Below are 15,134 nucleotides of genomic sequence, written 5' to 3' on the forward strand. Positions count from 1 at the left end.
CCCATCATACTGGCTGCAACTTTGCCCTGTCAACTGTCTAACCTTCCTCACAGACTCTCTGCACTCTGTATCTGCCTGTTCAACAGCTACCCCATCCACTGATCCGTAGCTCCGGTTCCCATCCCCCTGCCAAACTAGTTTAAACCCTCCCGAAGAGCTCTAGCAAACCTCCCGCCCAGGATATTGGTGCCCCTCCAGTTCAGATGCAACCCGTCCTTCTTGTACAGGTCCCACCTTCCCCAGAAGGTATCCCAATGATCCACATATCTGAAGCCCTCCCTCCTACACCAGTTCTGTAGCCACGTGTTCAGCTGCACTCGCTCTCTGTTTCTAGCCTCACTAGCAGGTGGCACCGGTATCAATCCTGAGATTACAACTCTGCTCGTCCTGCCTTTTAGCTTCCAACCTAACTTCCTATATTTGCTTTTCAGGTCCTCATCTCTTTTCCTAGCTATGTCATTGGCACTGATGTGTACCACGACTTCTGGCTGCTCCCCCTCCCCTTAAGAATCCCGTAGACTCGATCCGAGACATCACTGACCCTGGCACCCGGGAGGCAACATACCATCCGGGAGCCTTGTTCGCGACCACAGAATCTCCTGTCTGTTCCTCTAACCATTGAATCTCCTGTCACTATCGCTCTCCTATTCTCCCCCCTTCCCTTCTGAGCCACAGAGCCAGGGTCAGTGCCAGAGACCCAACCGCTGTGGCTTTCCCCGGGTAGGTCTCCCCACCCCACCCCGCAACAGTATCCAGAACGGTATACTTATTATTGAGGGGAACGGCCACCGGAGATCCCTGCACTGTGCGCCTGTTCCCTTTCCCTCCCGACGGTCACCCAGCTTACCTATATCCTGTAACTTAGGTGTCACTATTACCCTATAACTGCTCTCTATCACCCCCTCAGCCTCCTGAATGATCCAAAGTTCAGCCAGCTCCAGCTCCCTAACACGGTATTATTCTGTGATTCTGTGAACTGAGATGAGAGTTTCAGACATCAATGTTGTTTCCCCCCTAGCCAAGCCAGGGTCAGATGCACTGTCATAGTTCAGTTACAAAGTTCTTCTCACTCATGGGAGCAGCATTTCACCTTGAATTCTAAAACTCTGCTGCCCCCGTTTCCTAACTCGCACCGAGTCCCGTTCACCCATCAACCCCTGCACTCACTGACTCCCGGTCCGGCAACACCTCCATTTTAAAATTCTTATCGTCATTTTCAAATCACTCCACGGCCCTCGTCCCTCCCATCTCTAACCTCCTGCAGCCCTACAACCCTCTGAGATCTCTGCGCTCCTCCAATTCTGGTCTCGAGCATCCCCCGATTTCCAGCTCTCTGTTGGCGACCGTGCCTTCTCTGGAATTCCCTCGGTAAACCTCTCCCCCCTCCCCCACTCTCTCTCGCCTCCTTTAAGATGCTCCTTCAAACCTACCTCATTGACCACGCTTTTGATCACCTGTCCTATGTGGCTCGGTGTCAAATTTGTATGATAACACTCCTGTGAAAGCAACTTGGAATGTTTTGCTCTATTGAAGATACTATATAAATAGACACACCACCCCCCCCCCCCCCCCCCCCCCCACATCCCCAGTCTATCACCATTTGCAAACTTTGCTTTTGGGGGAACAGGTGGAATGATGTACAATGAATGATGTCCTGGTTTTCACAGGAATATTGCGTGCGCTGGCGACTGCCGTTAATGCTCCCTACACTTACTTGTGCAGTTGTCTTCATAGGCGACCCGATGAGGAAGCCAGCGAGAAGAGGCGAGCTCAGGGTACCCCCCCTTACCTGCATGTGCGCTGAGGGAGGGAAACAGAGCCTGATGTTTAAATCAAAAGCAGGAATTCCCTGACTGGGACAAGGCCATGCACAGCCACAATCAAGCTCCAACCGGCGTGATGTTAGCTGACCTCAGCCCACCAGCATCTGACAACCTAGGGGCTCCTGGCATGAGGAAGAGGGACAAAAGGCTAACAAGCTGCCACGGTGGTGCTCCTTGCAATCACAGCCTGGGGTGGCGTGTGAAGAAAAATTCTTTTAGGCAAGGAACACGCATGGGTGGGAAAATGAGAGGGGACAGACAAAAAAAAAAAGAGGGACAGATAGCACCTCCCAGGAGTTGGAGGGGGTAAAATTATGAGGACAGGTTACATAATTACATATTACTTTTTTTTTCATTTATTTGTGGAATGTGGGCGTCACTGGCTAGGCCAGCATTCATTGCCCATCCCTAATTGCCCTTGAACTGAGTGGCTTGCTAGGCCATTTCAGAGGGGCATTTCAGAGTAATCCACATTGCTGTGGGTCTGGAGTCACACGTAGGCCAGACCGGGTAAGGACGACAGATTTCCCTTCCCTAAAGGACATTAGTGAACCAGATGGGGTTTTTACAACAATCGACAATGGGTTCATGGTCAACATTAGACTAGCTTACACCAGAGAAACAGGTCATTCAGCCCAACTGGTCCATACGACATATCCTTCTATTCCTTTCTCCCTCGTGTGTTTATCCAGCTTCCCCTTAAAATATATCCCTGCTATTTCACCTCAACTACTCCCTGTGGTAGACAGTTCCACATTCTCACCACTCTCTGGGGAAAGAAGTTTCTCCTGAATTCCCCATTGGATTTATTAATGAATATCTTTTATCGATGGTCTCCTAGTTCCGGTCTCCCCCTACAAGTGGAAACATCTTCTCTACGTCTACCCTATCGAGCCCTTTCATCATTTTAAAGACCTCGATCAGGTCACCCCTCAGCCTTCTCTACTCTAGAGAAAAGAGCCCCCAGCCCGTTCAATCTTTCCTGACAGTTACAACTTCTCAGATCTGCTATCATTCTTGTTAATCTGTCTTTGCACTTTCTCCAGTGCCCTCCAGATCCGTTGGAAGCCAGAACTGTTCACAATACTACAAGTGTAGTGCAACCAAGATTCAATACAAGTTTAATGTAACCTCGCTGCTTTTCAATTCTATCCCTCTGGAAATGAACCCCAGTGCTTTAAGCTTTTTTATTAACCTGCGCTGCTGCTTTTAGTCATTTGTGTATCAGTACTCCCAGATGGCTCTGTGCCTCTATCCTACTTAGAATCTTATTTTTCAAGGAGTATGCTGCCTCCTTATTCTTCCTACCAAAGTGTACCACCTCACACTTATCTATGCTGAAATTCATTTGCTGATTCCATACCCACTCTGAAAATTTATTAATGTCCCCCCTGTATATTGTCCCAATCCTCCTCTTTAACCACATCCCATTTGCAGTCATCTGCAAATTTTGGAATGGTGTAAATCATGAACACTGATTCATGAAGGAGCTGTTTGGTACGTACCTGGTAAGCTATTCTACTTAGAATAAATAGTCGATTAAGTTAAGGTACAGCAGGGCAGCTCGCCGAGTGCAATGTGGGAAGTCATGGACGCACCATGTGTCTTGGACAAAAACATCTGCAGGAAGCGTCACTGGCTGCAGAAGCTTGAGCTTCGGGTTTCAAAATTCGAGTGGCTGCTGGAGTCACTGTTGTGCATCAGAGAGGCAGAGGACTACATAGCCAGCACATTTAGGAAGGTGGTCACACAGCAGGTTGGGAGCATGCAGGCAGATAGGGAACGGGTGACACCAGGCAGTTTAAGAGAACCAGGCAGATAGTGCAGGAGTCCCCTGATATGATTTCACTCGCTAATCAGTTTTCCATTTTGGATACTGGTGAGGGTGAAGGTTCCTCAGAGGAGTGCAGTCAGAGCCAAGTTTGTGGCACCACAGGTGGCTCAGCCGCACAAGAGGGGAGGAAGAGAAGTGGAAGAGCAGTAGTGATAGGGGACTCATTAGTTAGGGGAACAGATAGACGTTTCTGCCGCAGTAAACGTGACTCCAGGATGGGTGTGGCCTCCCTGGTGCCAAGGTCAAGGATGTCACGGAGCAGCTGCAGGACATTCCTCTGGGCGAGGGTGAACAGCCAGAGGTCGTGGTCCACATTGGTACCAATGACATAGGTAAAAAGTGGGATACGGTCCTGAAAGCAGATTTCAAGGAGCTAGGAAGATGATTCAGAAGCAGGACCTCAAAAGCAGTAATCTCAGGATTACTCCCAGTCCCACGTGCAAGTGAGGAGGAGCAGGAATAGGAGAACTGAGCAATTGAACAAGTGGCTGGAGAACTGGTGTAGGAGAGAGGGCATCAGATTTCGAAGACATTGGGACCAGTTCTGGGGCAGGTGGCAAGATGGACGGGTTGCATCTTAGCAGAACGAATATTCTTGCAGGGAGATTTGCTAGTACTGTTGGGGAGGGTTAAACTAAATCAGGGGGATGGGAACCTGAGAGGGAGCTCAGATTGGAGGGAAGCAAAACTGGTAATTTGTCAGGGGTGTGGGAACCAGGAGTAAGTACCAGAGAGGAATACGCACAGAATACTGGGGGAGATAGATAGCACGAGAGTAGGGAATAGTAAGTTATTAGGTGGGGTCAGAGTAAGGGAGAAAGTAATAACGTTTTTTCAGGGTTAATGTGCATGTATGTGAATGCACGGAGTGTGGTTAATAAGGCTGGTGAGGTACAGGCGCAGATTGCCATGTGGAAATATGATGTTGTGGCTATAACAGAGACCTGGCTCAAAGGAGGGCAGGACTGGGCGTTAAATATTCCTGGATACAAGGTGTTCAGGAAAGATAGGAAAGGGAAAAAAGGGGAAGGGGTGGCAGTATTTATTAAGGAAAGCATTGCAGTGCTGGAGAAAAAGGATGTCCCAGAGGGGTCGAGGACAGAATCACTTTGGCTAGAGCTAAGGGACAAAAAATGGACGTGGAAGAACAAATTTGCAAGGAAATTACAGAGAGGTGCAAAAATTAAAGGATAGTTAAAATGGGGGACTTTAATTATCCAAACATAGACTGGGATAATAGCGGTGTAAAGGGCAGTGAGGGGCAAGAGTTCCTGGAGTGTGTTCAGGAAATTCTTTTACAACAGTATGTTGCTAGTCCAACGAGAAAGGAGGCACTGCTAGACCTGGTTCTTGGGAATGAGGTGGGCCAAGTGGATCAAGTGTCAGTAGGAGAGCATTTCGGGGATCGTGATCCATGAGGTTTAGGCTGACTATGGAAAAGGACAAAGAGCAGTCCAGAGTAAGAATAATTAATTGGGAGAAGGCCAACTTCAATGGGGTAAGAATGGAGCTGGGGCAAATAAATTGGAGTCAAAAGCTGGCAGGAAAAGCAGATGAAGAAATGGGCTACCTTCAAAGAGGAGATAGTTCCGACACAGTCAATGTATGTTCCCTCGAAGGGAAAAAGTAGGGCAAACAAATCCAGAGCTCCCTGGATGACAAAAGAGGTAGAGATTAAGATAAAGAAGAAAAAGTGTGTTTATGACAGATGTCAGGCAGAATATAGAAGATCCAGAGGGGAAGTGAAAAGGCAAAGAGAGAACATGAAAAGAGACTGGCAGCTAGCATTAAAGGAAATCCCAAAGTTTTCTGTAGGCATATAAATAGTAAAAGGGTGGTAAAAGGAAGAGTGGGGCCGATTAGGGACCAGAAAGGGGATTTACACATGGAGGCAGAGGGCAAAGCTGAGGTATTAAATGAATACTTTGCATCTGTCTTTACCAAAGAAGATGCAGCAACCCAGGCAATGTTGAAAGGGGAGTTAAGTCAGACACCAGAGGGGTTTAAAATTGATAAAGAGGAAGTATTAGATAGGCTGTCTGCAAGTGGATAAAGAACCAGGACCAGATTAGTTGCATCCAGGGATACTGAAGGAAATGAGGGTGGAAATCAGAGGGGCACTGACCATAATTTTCCACGTTCCTTAGACTCGGGGGTGGTGCCAGAGGACTGGAGAATTGCAAACATTACACCCTTGTTCAAAAAAGGGTGTAAAGATAAAACCAGCAACTACTAGCCAGTCAGTTTAACTTCGGTGGTGGGAAAACTTCTAGAAATACTAATTCGGGACAAAGTCAATAGTCAAATGATCAAATATGAGTTAATTAAGGAAAGCCAGCATAGATTTCTTAAGGGAAAATCATGTTTAATTTAGAATTTTTTTGAGGAGGTAACAGAGAGTTGATGAGGGCAATGCTGTTGATGTGGTGTACATGGACTTTCAAAAGGCGTTTGATACAGTGACACACAACAGACTTGTGAACAAACTTGTAGCTCATGGAATAAAAGGGATGGTAGCAACATGGATACGGATTGACTGGGTGACAGGAAACAAAGAGCAGTGGTTAATGAATGTTTTTTCTGGCTGGAGGAAGGTTTGTAGTGGAGTTCCCCAGGGATGAGTGTTGGGACTCTTGCTTTTCCTGATATATATTAATGACCCAGACCTTGGTGTACAGGGCACAATTTCCAAGTTTGCAGATGATACGAAACTTGGAAGCATTGCGAACTGTGAGGAGGATAGTGTAGAACTTCAAAAGGACATAGACAAGTTGGTGGAATGGGCAGACAAGTGGCAGATGAAGTTCAATGCAGAGAAATGTGAAGGGATTCATTTTGGTAGGAAGAATATGGAGAGATAATATAAAATAAAGGGTACAATTCTAAAGGGGGTGCAAGAAGAGGGACCTGGGTGTATATGTACATAATTCATTGATGGTGGCAGGACAGGTTGAGAGTGGTTAATAAAGAATACAGTGTCCTGGGCTTTATTAATAGGGGCATAGAGTACAAGAGCAAGGAAGTTATGTTGAACTTGTATAAGACACTAGTTCAGCCTCAGCTGGAGTATTGTGTCCAGTTCTGGGCACCGCACTTTAGGAAAGACGTGAGGGTATTGGAGGGAGTACAGAAAAGATTCAGGAGAATGGTTCCAGGGATGAGGAATTTCAGTTATGAAGATAGATTGGAGAAGTTAAGACTGTTTTCCTTGAAGAGAAGGTTGAGAGGTGATTTGATAGAGGTGTTCAAAATCATGAGGAGTCTGGACAGAGTAGATAGAGAGAAACAGTTCCCATTCGTGAAAGATCGAGAACGAGAGGGCACAGATTTAAAGTAAAAGCAAAATACTGCAGATACTGGAAATCTGAAATAAAAACAAAGTGCTGGAAATAGCATCTGTGGAGAGAGAAGCAGAGATAATGTTTCAGGTCAGTGACCTTTCATCAAAACAGAGACAGATTTCAAGTATTTGGTAAGAGAAGCAAAAGTGACATGAGGAAAAACTTTTTCATGCAGCGAGTGGTTAAGGTCTGGAATGCGCTGCCCGAGAACGTGGTGGAGGCAGGTTCAACTGAAGCATTCGAAAAGGGAATTAGACAGTTATATGAAAAGGAAGAATGTGCAGGGTTATGGGGAGTAGGCGGGGGAATGGAACTGAAGGAATTGCTCTTTGAGAGCCGGTGTGGACACGATGGGCCTCCTTCTGCACTGTAACGATTCTGATTCTGTGAACATGCGTCCCAAGACCAATCCTTGTGGAACACCACTTTCCACCTTTCGCTAGTCTAACCCACTCTCTCTCATTTCCTGCTTTGGAGAGTTTGCTCCCTGACTCCACACGCTCCGACCTGAGTCGTGACTCTACCTTATGGAAGACCTTTTGAAATGTAAATATTTTGCATCTACATTACCCTCAACTATCCAACTTGATTGTCCCTTTTGAAATCCCCGCTCACTAAACTATATTCGCACTCAAATATAGAAGATTAAGGGGGTGATCTAATCGAGGGGGTTTAAGATGATTAAAGGATTCGATCGGGTCGATAGAGAGAAACTATTTCCTCTGGTGGGGGGGAGGGGGAGTCCAGAACAAGGGGGCAGAACCTTAAAATTGGAGTTAGGCCGTTCAGGGGTGATGTCAGGAAGCACTTCTTCACACAAAGGGGAGTGGAAATCTGGAACTCTCTCCCCCCGAAAAGCTGTCGAGGCTCGGGGCAGGGGGGGGTCAGGGATTAAGGGTTATGGAACCAAGGCAGTTAAATGGAGTTAAGGTACAGATCATCCATAATCTAGTTCAGCAGCCTCTGCCTGTCCCTATGTTTTTAAAAATTCTATCATGGGATGTGGGCGTCGCTGGCAAGGCCAGCATTTATTGCTCATCCCTAATTGCCCCTTGAGAAGGTGGTGGTGAGCTGCCTTCTTGAACCGCTGCAGTCCGTGTGGGGTAGGTAGACCCACAGTGCTGTTAGGGAGGGAGTTCCAGGATTTTGACCCAGCGACAGTGAAGAAACGGCCGATATAGTTCCAAGTCAGAATGGCGTGCGGCTCGGAGGGGAACTTGCAGGTGGTGGTGTTCCCATGCGTCTGCTGCCCTTGTCCGTCTAGTTGGTAGAGGTCACAGGTTTGGAAGGTGCTGTGTAAGGAGCCTTGGTGAGTGGCTGCAGTGCATCTTGTAGATGGTACACACTGTGTGTCGGTGGTGGAGGGAGTGAATGTTTAAGGTGGCGGATGGGGTGCAGATCATGTGGGCTGCTTTGTCCTAGATGGTGTCCAGCTTCTCCACAGAAATTTGAGCAAGACAGAAAATATACAACGATCAAATTATAAACAAGAGCCCTTTTTTTGATAAATAGGGAAAGTTAACCCCACCGCAAACGAGGGGTTGAAAACCCTGCATTCACAGTGGCGCAGTGGTTAGCACCGCACCCTCACAGCTCCAGCGACCCGGGTTCAATTCTGGGTACTGCCTGTGTGGAGTTTGCAAGTTCTCCCTGTGTCTACGTGGGTTTCCGCCGGGTGCTCCGGTTTCCTCCCACATGCCAAAGACTTGCAGGTTGATAGGTAAATTGGCCATTATAAATTGCCCCTAGTGTAGGTAGGTGGTAGGGAAACATAGGGACAGGTGAGGATGTGGTAGGAATGTGGAATTAGTGTAGGATTAGTAAAAATGGGTGGTTGATGGTCGGCACAGACTCGGTGAGCCGAAGGGCCTGTTTCAGTGCTGTATCTCTAAAACTAAAAAACTAAATCTAAAAACCACAGACCAAGCCCACCACCACCACCCATATAACAGCAAAAAAGATATCAATTGTCGATACGTGGCCGAAACTCAGAGCTCCGCAGATGGAGAACACACAGAAAATCACACCATCTACAAGGCACAAGTCAGGAGTGTGATGGAATACTCTCCACTTGCCTGGATGGGTGCAGCTCCAACAACACTCAAGAAGCTCGACACCATCCAGGACAAAGCAGCCCGCTTGATTGGCACCCCATCTACAAACATTCACTCCCTCCACCACCGACGCACAGTGGCAGCAGTGTGTACCATCTACAAGATGCACTGCAGCAATGCACCAAGGCTCCTCCGACGCACCTTCCAAACCCGTGACCTCTACCACCTAGAAGGACAAGGGCAGCAGACGCATGGGATCACCACCTGCAAGTTCCCCTCCAAGTCACACACCATCCTGACTTGGAACTATTATCGCCGTTCCTTCACTGTCGCTGGGTCAAAATCCTGGAACTCCCTCCCTAACAGCACTGTGGGTGTACTTACCCCACACGGACTGCAGCGGTTCAAGAAGGCAGCTCACCACAACCTTCTCAAGGACAATGAGGGATGAGCAATAAATGCTGGCCTGGCCAGCGACGCCCACATCCCATGAACGAATAAAAAATAAATGACCCGACTATGGAGCACGAGCGGCCTGCCCTGAGAGTATCACAGCTGGTAAAATGCAAGGGGAGGAGGGACCAAGGAGGAGCTGGTGGAGGGGGAACCACTTTAAAATGAGGAGAGTGACTCAAGCCATTAGCAAGGTTACTTTTTTATGCTATGTTCACATTCTTTTCTTAAACCACTGGATCCAGGCTCTGGTAGCAAATACAGAACACAGAAGCAAAGTGGGAGGCGGCTGGGTTCGGGGGGGGGATAAAAAGGGCCAACGAATGCTGTACAGCAAGTGTGTTTGCTTTTTCCATCTTTACAATTCAACAGGACAATTGTGTTTTGTTTTTCAATTAAGCACTGGACAATACGTACTGGAAAAGGTGGAGATGAGTTCAAAACAAGCTGTTTTGCGTCTGTGTGTGTGTGTTTTAAATCATTTTGACTTAAAATGTCAGTTACTATCCTCCTGAGGAGCCTGCTCTCCTGCTGCAGAATAAAATAAATGGTGAGAACACCAGAGGTGGGGTGTTTCCTCCCCCCCGCATTTCTCGTGTTTAAGAGGGCTGGGAGCCCAGGAGTCTCTCGATAGCAGCGTTTATGTCCCCTCCGGTGGCTATGAGCGCCTGAAGGTTGGCCTCTCGGTTGATGAAACCCATCGCGCTGAGCTGTTCCAGTTGCTGCTGAAATCGCACTTCGGGGTTCTGTACCTGCAAAGGGGAGGTGAGACAGATGGAGAGGGAGAGAGAGAGTCAGTCAGTAACGGGCTTTGCCTTACTGGGAGATTAAACAAGCAAGATTATTCTTGTGCATTAGACCCCTGTTGAACCAGCTCAGCCATTAATACGAGGGGAGGGGGGGTCCCAGGTTTGATCCTGATTTGAATTTGCTCATCACTGTTTGGTAGGGCACGATACAGCTGGCTGCATCAAGCAGTGACAACTGGTAGAGTCATCAAGATCAAAGCTGCTGGTTGCTGCGGCTGAAGAGCTCCCTTTATCTCAGGCCGAGCCAGCTGGACTTACTCCCGAATTTGTCCCGTATTAATTGCCAGACTTTGCAGGCTTTAGGCCTTCCCCTAAACCCCTTGAAGTGTCAGCTGCAGCTCCGAGCTTCAACTCGCTCACGTCAAGAGTCAGGGCGTCGTGGGTTCAAACCCCAGTTCAGAAACTGGAGTACAAAATATCGGCTGGCGGTCCATCGTGAAAGGGGACGTAAAGACATGGGAGTGGACAGCAGGGCTGACTGTAGTCAGAGAAAATCAATCTGTCTAGATTGGGTGAAATATTTACTTCCCCAAATCGACAACTTGACTGAGTGGGTGCCACCGTCCGCTTGGAGTCAGTGGGTCACAGATTCAAGCCAAACTCCAGGCCAACACTCCCAGTGCCAGTACTGAGGGAGTGCTGCAGTGCCGGAGGTGCCTGCCTTTCAGACGAGACGTTTAGACCGAGGCCCCCGTCTGCCCCTCTCAGGTGGACGTAAAAGATCCCGCGGCCACTATTGGAAGAGGGGTGGGGGTTGGGGCGGGGGAGAAAACTCTCCCCGGTGTCCTGGGGCCAATATTTATCCCTCAACCAACTTCACGCAAATAAAAAAGACAAACAGGCCACCCGGTCGGTATCTTACTGCGGGATCCTGCTGTGCGCAAATTAGCCGCTGCTATTACCAGAAACTACACTTCAAAAGGTGACTTACTGGTTGTAAAGCACTTTGGGACATCCTGAGCCCATGGAAGACTATGTAAATGCACGGTCTGTTAAGCGGTCTGGGGTTACATACTGACTGCAGTATGCAGTGCATGCAGTCTGGTTTAGTTTATTCAAATACAATCTGAAACACAACCACTACCCCGTTGTACTGGCCACTGCAGGGAGAATCGCGCCCATTTTAAGACAACAAGGACTGAAAAAACGTCTCACTGGCTCCTTACTTGAGTATTAGCCCCAGCTAACATCTGTAACATCTGCTGCATCAGCTGTTGCTGTGGGTTGCTGCCCCCGGCCCCTGGGGTCGTGGGCGCCGGGCTCTCCGAATTCACGTTGACGCTCCCGGTGTTGGCCGTGGTGGGTGCCGTCGTCGTGGGCGTCGACCCGCTGCCCAGGCCTCCGAGACCGCTGAGACCCCCGACAGAACTGGGGGCACCGGGGGTGGCAGGGCTGAACCTGAGCACAAAAAAAACAGAAAAGGTTCACCGTTTACAGGAAGCTTTCCAATCGCCTGCACCCAGGTAACGCGGGCACCAGGTCTGTGGGCCACTCCCCTCCCCCATCAGAACCACCCATTCTTCTCCCAACACCCCTTTCACTCTCCCCTCCCCCTACAACCCCCCACCCCAACCCCACCAGGTTCTCCCTGGACCAGAGCAAGGTAAAAAAAAAAAACCTGGGATGAGTTCTTGCCACTCTCCAGTGAAGCTGACCACCCAGGGGTGGGCGAGGTGGGGACATGGGGGGTCTCGTAGTTCCCTTTGGATGAGTGTGGTAGGGAATTAAACAGCATCGATGCAACACTGGGGGGGGGGGGGGGGGGGGGGGGCAGGAAGCTGGCTGTGCATTGTCTACATGTCCCATCACATGAGCTCCAGAAGCTCATTTGGGGAGAGTCGGAGATTCTACAACTGATGCTGGGGTAGCCTGGAACTGCGTCCTCTCACCCCCCCCCCTCCACCCGACCCCCAACCCCAGAGCGTGCCTTAGGAGCACGAGGGCAGGAAGCGGAGGCCTGATTTTGAGACAGGTTAGGACCCACGGTCTCTGTGCAGAGTGCTTTACCCTGGCAGGAGTCCCGGTGCTTCGTTCTGCAGCGTTTGCAGCCCCTGTTGAATCTGGAGCAGAGCCTGCATCGCCCGGGGGTTGGCCATGACCGACAGCACATCAGGATTCTGCATCTGCAAGAGAACAAACCACTTGATACACAGGTGCTGCATCACAGAATCTGACAGCACAACAGGCGGCCATTCGGCCCATCGCGCCTGTGCTGGCTGTTTGAAAGAGCTCTCCAATTAGTCCCACTCCCCTCCCCCTTGCTCTTTCCCCCCATATCCCTGCACATTTCTCCCCTTCAAGTATTTATCCAATTGCTCTTTTGAAAGTTACTATTGAATCTGCTTTTCAGGGAGCGTGTTCCAGATCACAACTCACTGTGTTAAAAAAATTCTCATCTCCCCCTCTGGTTCTTTCACCAATTATCTTCAATCTGTGTCGCTCTGGTTACCGACCCTCCTGCCACTGGAAACAGTTTCTCCTTATTTACTCCAACAAAACCCTTCCTGATTTTGACCGCCCCGATTAAATCTCCCCCCCTTGACCTTCGTACTGATGCCGATGGATTCTGAAGCCTCGCCTTCCTCAGCAGGTGTGGAAGAGCTCACATGAAAAGGGCCTGTACTTCCCTGTGCCCTGAGCTTCTGGATGTTCCTCTCGAATCTCTACCACAGTGAATGAGCCACAGCTGCTACCCAGAGGATTACGTGCAGGTTACCTGGAGGCAGCTACAGCAGTCCAGACCCTTTGGGGTTCGGGCACAGCAGCCAGTACAACATTCTGCCGTGAAAAAAACAATCTCAACCTGGACAGCAGCAGCAGAATCACTGAGTTACGTCAACCCCCCCCCCCCCCCCCCCCCCCTCCCAGGGAAAGCCCCATCACTTGACACTGGCCTATAACGTTAATCCCAACAAATGGATAAGCCCCAATCTCACTGACAAGCTTCTCGGGTGCTCAGGTTGCCCTTAGCCAATAGGCCCCTCTTGAATTCTTTCCTAGCCAGACCCCAAATAACAAATCCCACACAAATCTCACTCAAACCCTATTAACACTGTGCAGTGCTGAGCTGGGGTGGAAAGCAAGGGGATGTGTGACTCAAATATGGTCTGATGGACTCTGTACTCATTTCTCACAAAATCAAACACCCCTTTAGAGGGAGTATTACACCAGCATCAAGTACTCAGTATTCCCAGCACAGAAACAGGCCATTCGGCCTATCTGCTCCGTGTTGGTGTCTATGCTCCACACGAGCCCCCTCCCACCCCCTCTTCATCTCACCCTATCCCCATATCCTTCTGTTCCTTTCTCTCTCATATGTTTATCCAGCTTCCCCCTTAAATGTATCTCTGCTATTTCCCCTCAACCACTCCCTGTGGCAGCGAGTTCCACATTCTCACCACTCTCCGGGGAAAGGGGTTTCTCCTGAATTCCCCATTGGATTTATTAGTGACTGTCTGATATTGATGGCCCCCCCTAGTTCGGGTCTGGCCCACAAAGGGAAACAGCTTTTCTACATCTACCCTATCAAACCCTTTAATAATTTTAAAGGCCTCGATCAGGTCAGCCCTCAGCCTTCTCTTTTCATGAGAAGATGGACCCAACCTCATCTTAAAAGTCTGCAGTTCTGGTATCATCCTTGTACATCTTTTGTGTACCCTGTCCAGTGCCTCAACATCTTCTCATAAAATGACGACCAGAACTGTACACAGTACTCCAAGTGTGGTCTAACCCTGGGGGTTCGCGACCAGGGTCTGCGAGGTTTCACTGGATCTAACAAAAAAAAAGGCTTGGGCAAGCCAAACCTTCTATTTAGTACCAGTGATCAGCCAGAGACTGATGCTACCACCCAGTGGCTCCCCTGGAAACTGCAGCGATAAAGATCTGACAACGAGCATAGTTTCTTTCAGTCTCCGATTTATTCACTTCAACAGAGTTTCCAAGTGTTCCTCCTGCTGAGCGGCACAGGGCTAGAGACAATCCAAGGACAAGTCCCCTACATTTGGCAGCCTGCAACGACTGGATCTGGTGAACAAGCAGCTGTCGGCTCAGGTTCATCCATTTATATTGTGTTTCTCAATGCCACACCTGCTCCGTACCGCTTCTGAACCACAACTGCCCACAACTGAACACTGGGGTTTTAACACTAATGGGCCGATGAACAAATGCTCAATAAAAGGAAAGCACAACATACCCAGTGGCCCCTTTGAATTAGTTTCAAATGCAACGGGATGCCTCAGGATAGCTCCATACCAAAAAAAAAAGGGAACGGGTTGAGTAAAGCAAGAATTCAAACTCCTCAGATCCTTCTCGGAATTGGGACAATTGTAAATACCAACAAACGTTTCGAGCTGGATATTGCAGTGGCGGAGCAAGGTGGGGAGGTTGAGGGGGGAGAAGAGGCAACTGAGACATCAGTGCCAAGCAACAAATACGCAGTTCAGGTACAGACTGCAAAATTAAAAAGGAACCCCAGTGATTTCGGTAGCTCCAATCCCAGTTTCCCTTGCTGCCCTGCCACATTTTGTTTCAGGGCCCTCCCAAAAATAATAAGTGAATGAAATTGAACTGCCTCTTCGTTGCCATTTACCTCACCCAACACAGGGCCCTCCTTTTAGAAATTCATGCTAACTATTTACTGTATTCTGTGTCTCTGGACAGATCAGATTTTTTAGCAAAGATTCTAGTATATACGCTGCCGCTGACATTAAACTAACAGTCCTCCAGCCCTGCTCCCTTTTCCTACTGGATGTTGATGTGTGGACACCAGAGTCTTGGCCATCTCATTGCCAGATTGAGACAGATTTTCGCTAGGCAAGGGT

General features: G+C 48.9%; 1 protein-coding gene across 1 annotated transcript in view; it reads right to left on the bottom strand.

Moving 5' to 3' along the window:
- Positions 1-9,691: 9,691 nt before the first annotated feature.
- The window catches only part of ubqln4 (ubiquilin 4), a 42,400-nt gene continuing 36,957 nt past the window's right edge, over positions 9,692-15,134 (bottom strand). The window contains exons 10-12 of the mRNA XM_068022701.1: positions 12,322-12,437; positions 11,481-11,712; positions 9,692-10,257 (exon numbers count right to left, since the gene is read on the bottom strand). Coding sequence (XP_067878802.1) covers positions 10,105-10,257; positions 11,481-11,712; positions 12,322-12,437 — 501 coding nt within the window. The 3' untranslated portion in view covers positions 9,692-10,104. The remainder of the gene's footprint in view (positions 10,258-11,480; positions 11,713-12,321; positions 12,438-15,134) is intronic.

This window comes from Heterodontus francisci, chromosome 46 (assembly GCF_036365525.1).
Source record: "Heterodontus francisci isolate sHetFra1 chromosome 46, sHetFra1.hap1, whole genome shotgun sequence".
NCBI lineage: Eukaryota > Metazoa > Chordata > Chondrichthyes > Heterodontiformes > Heterodontidae > Heterodontus > Heterodontus francisci.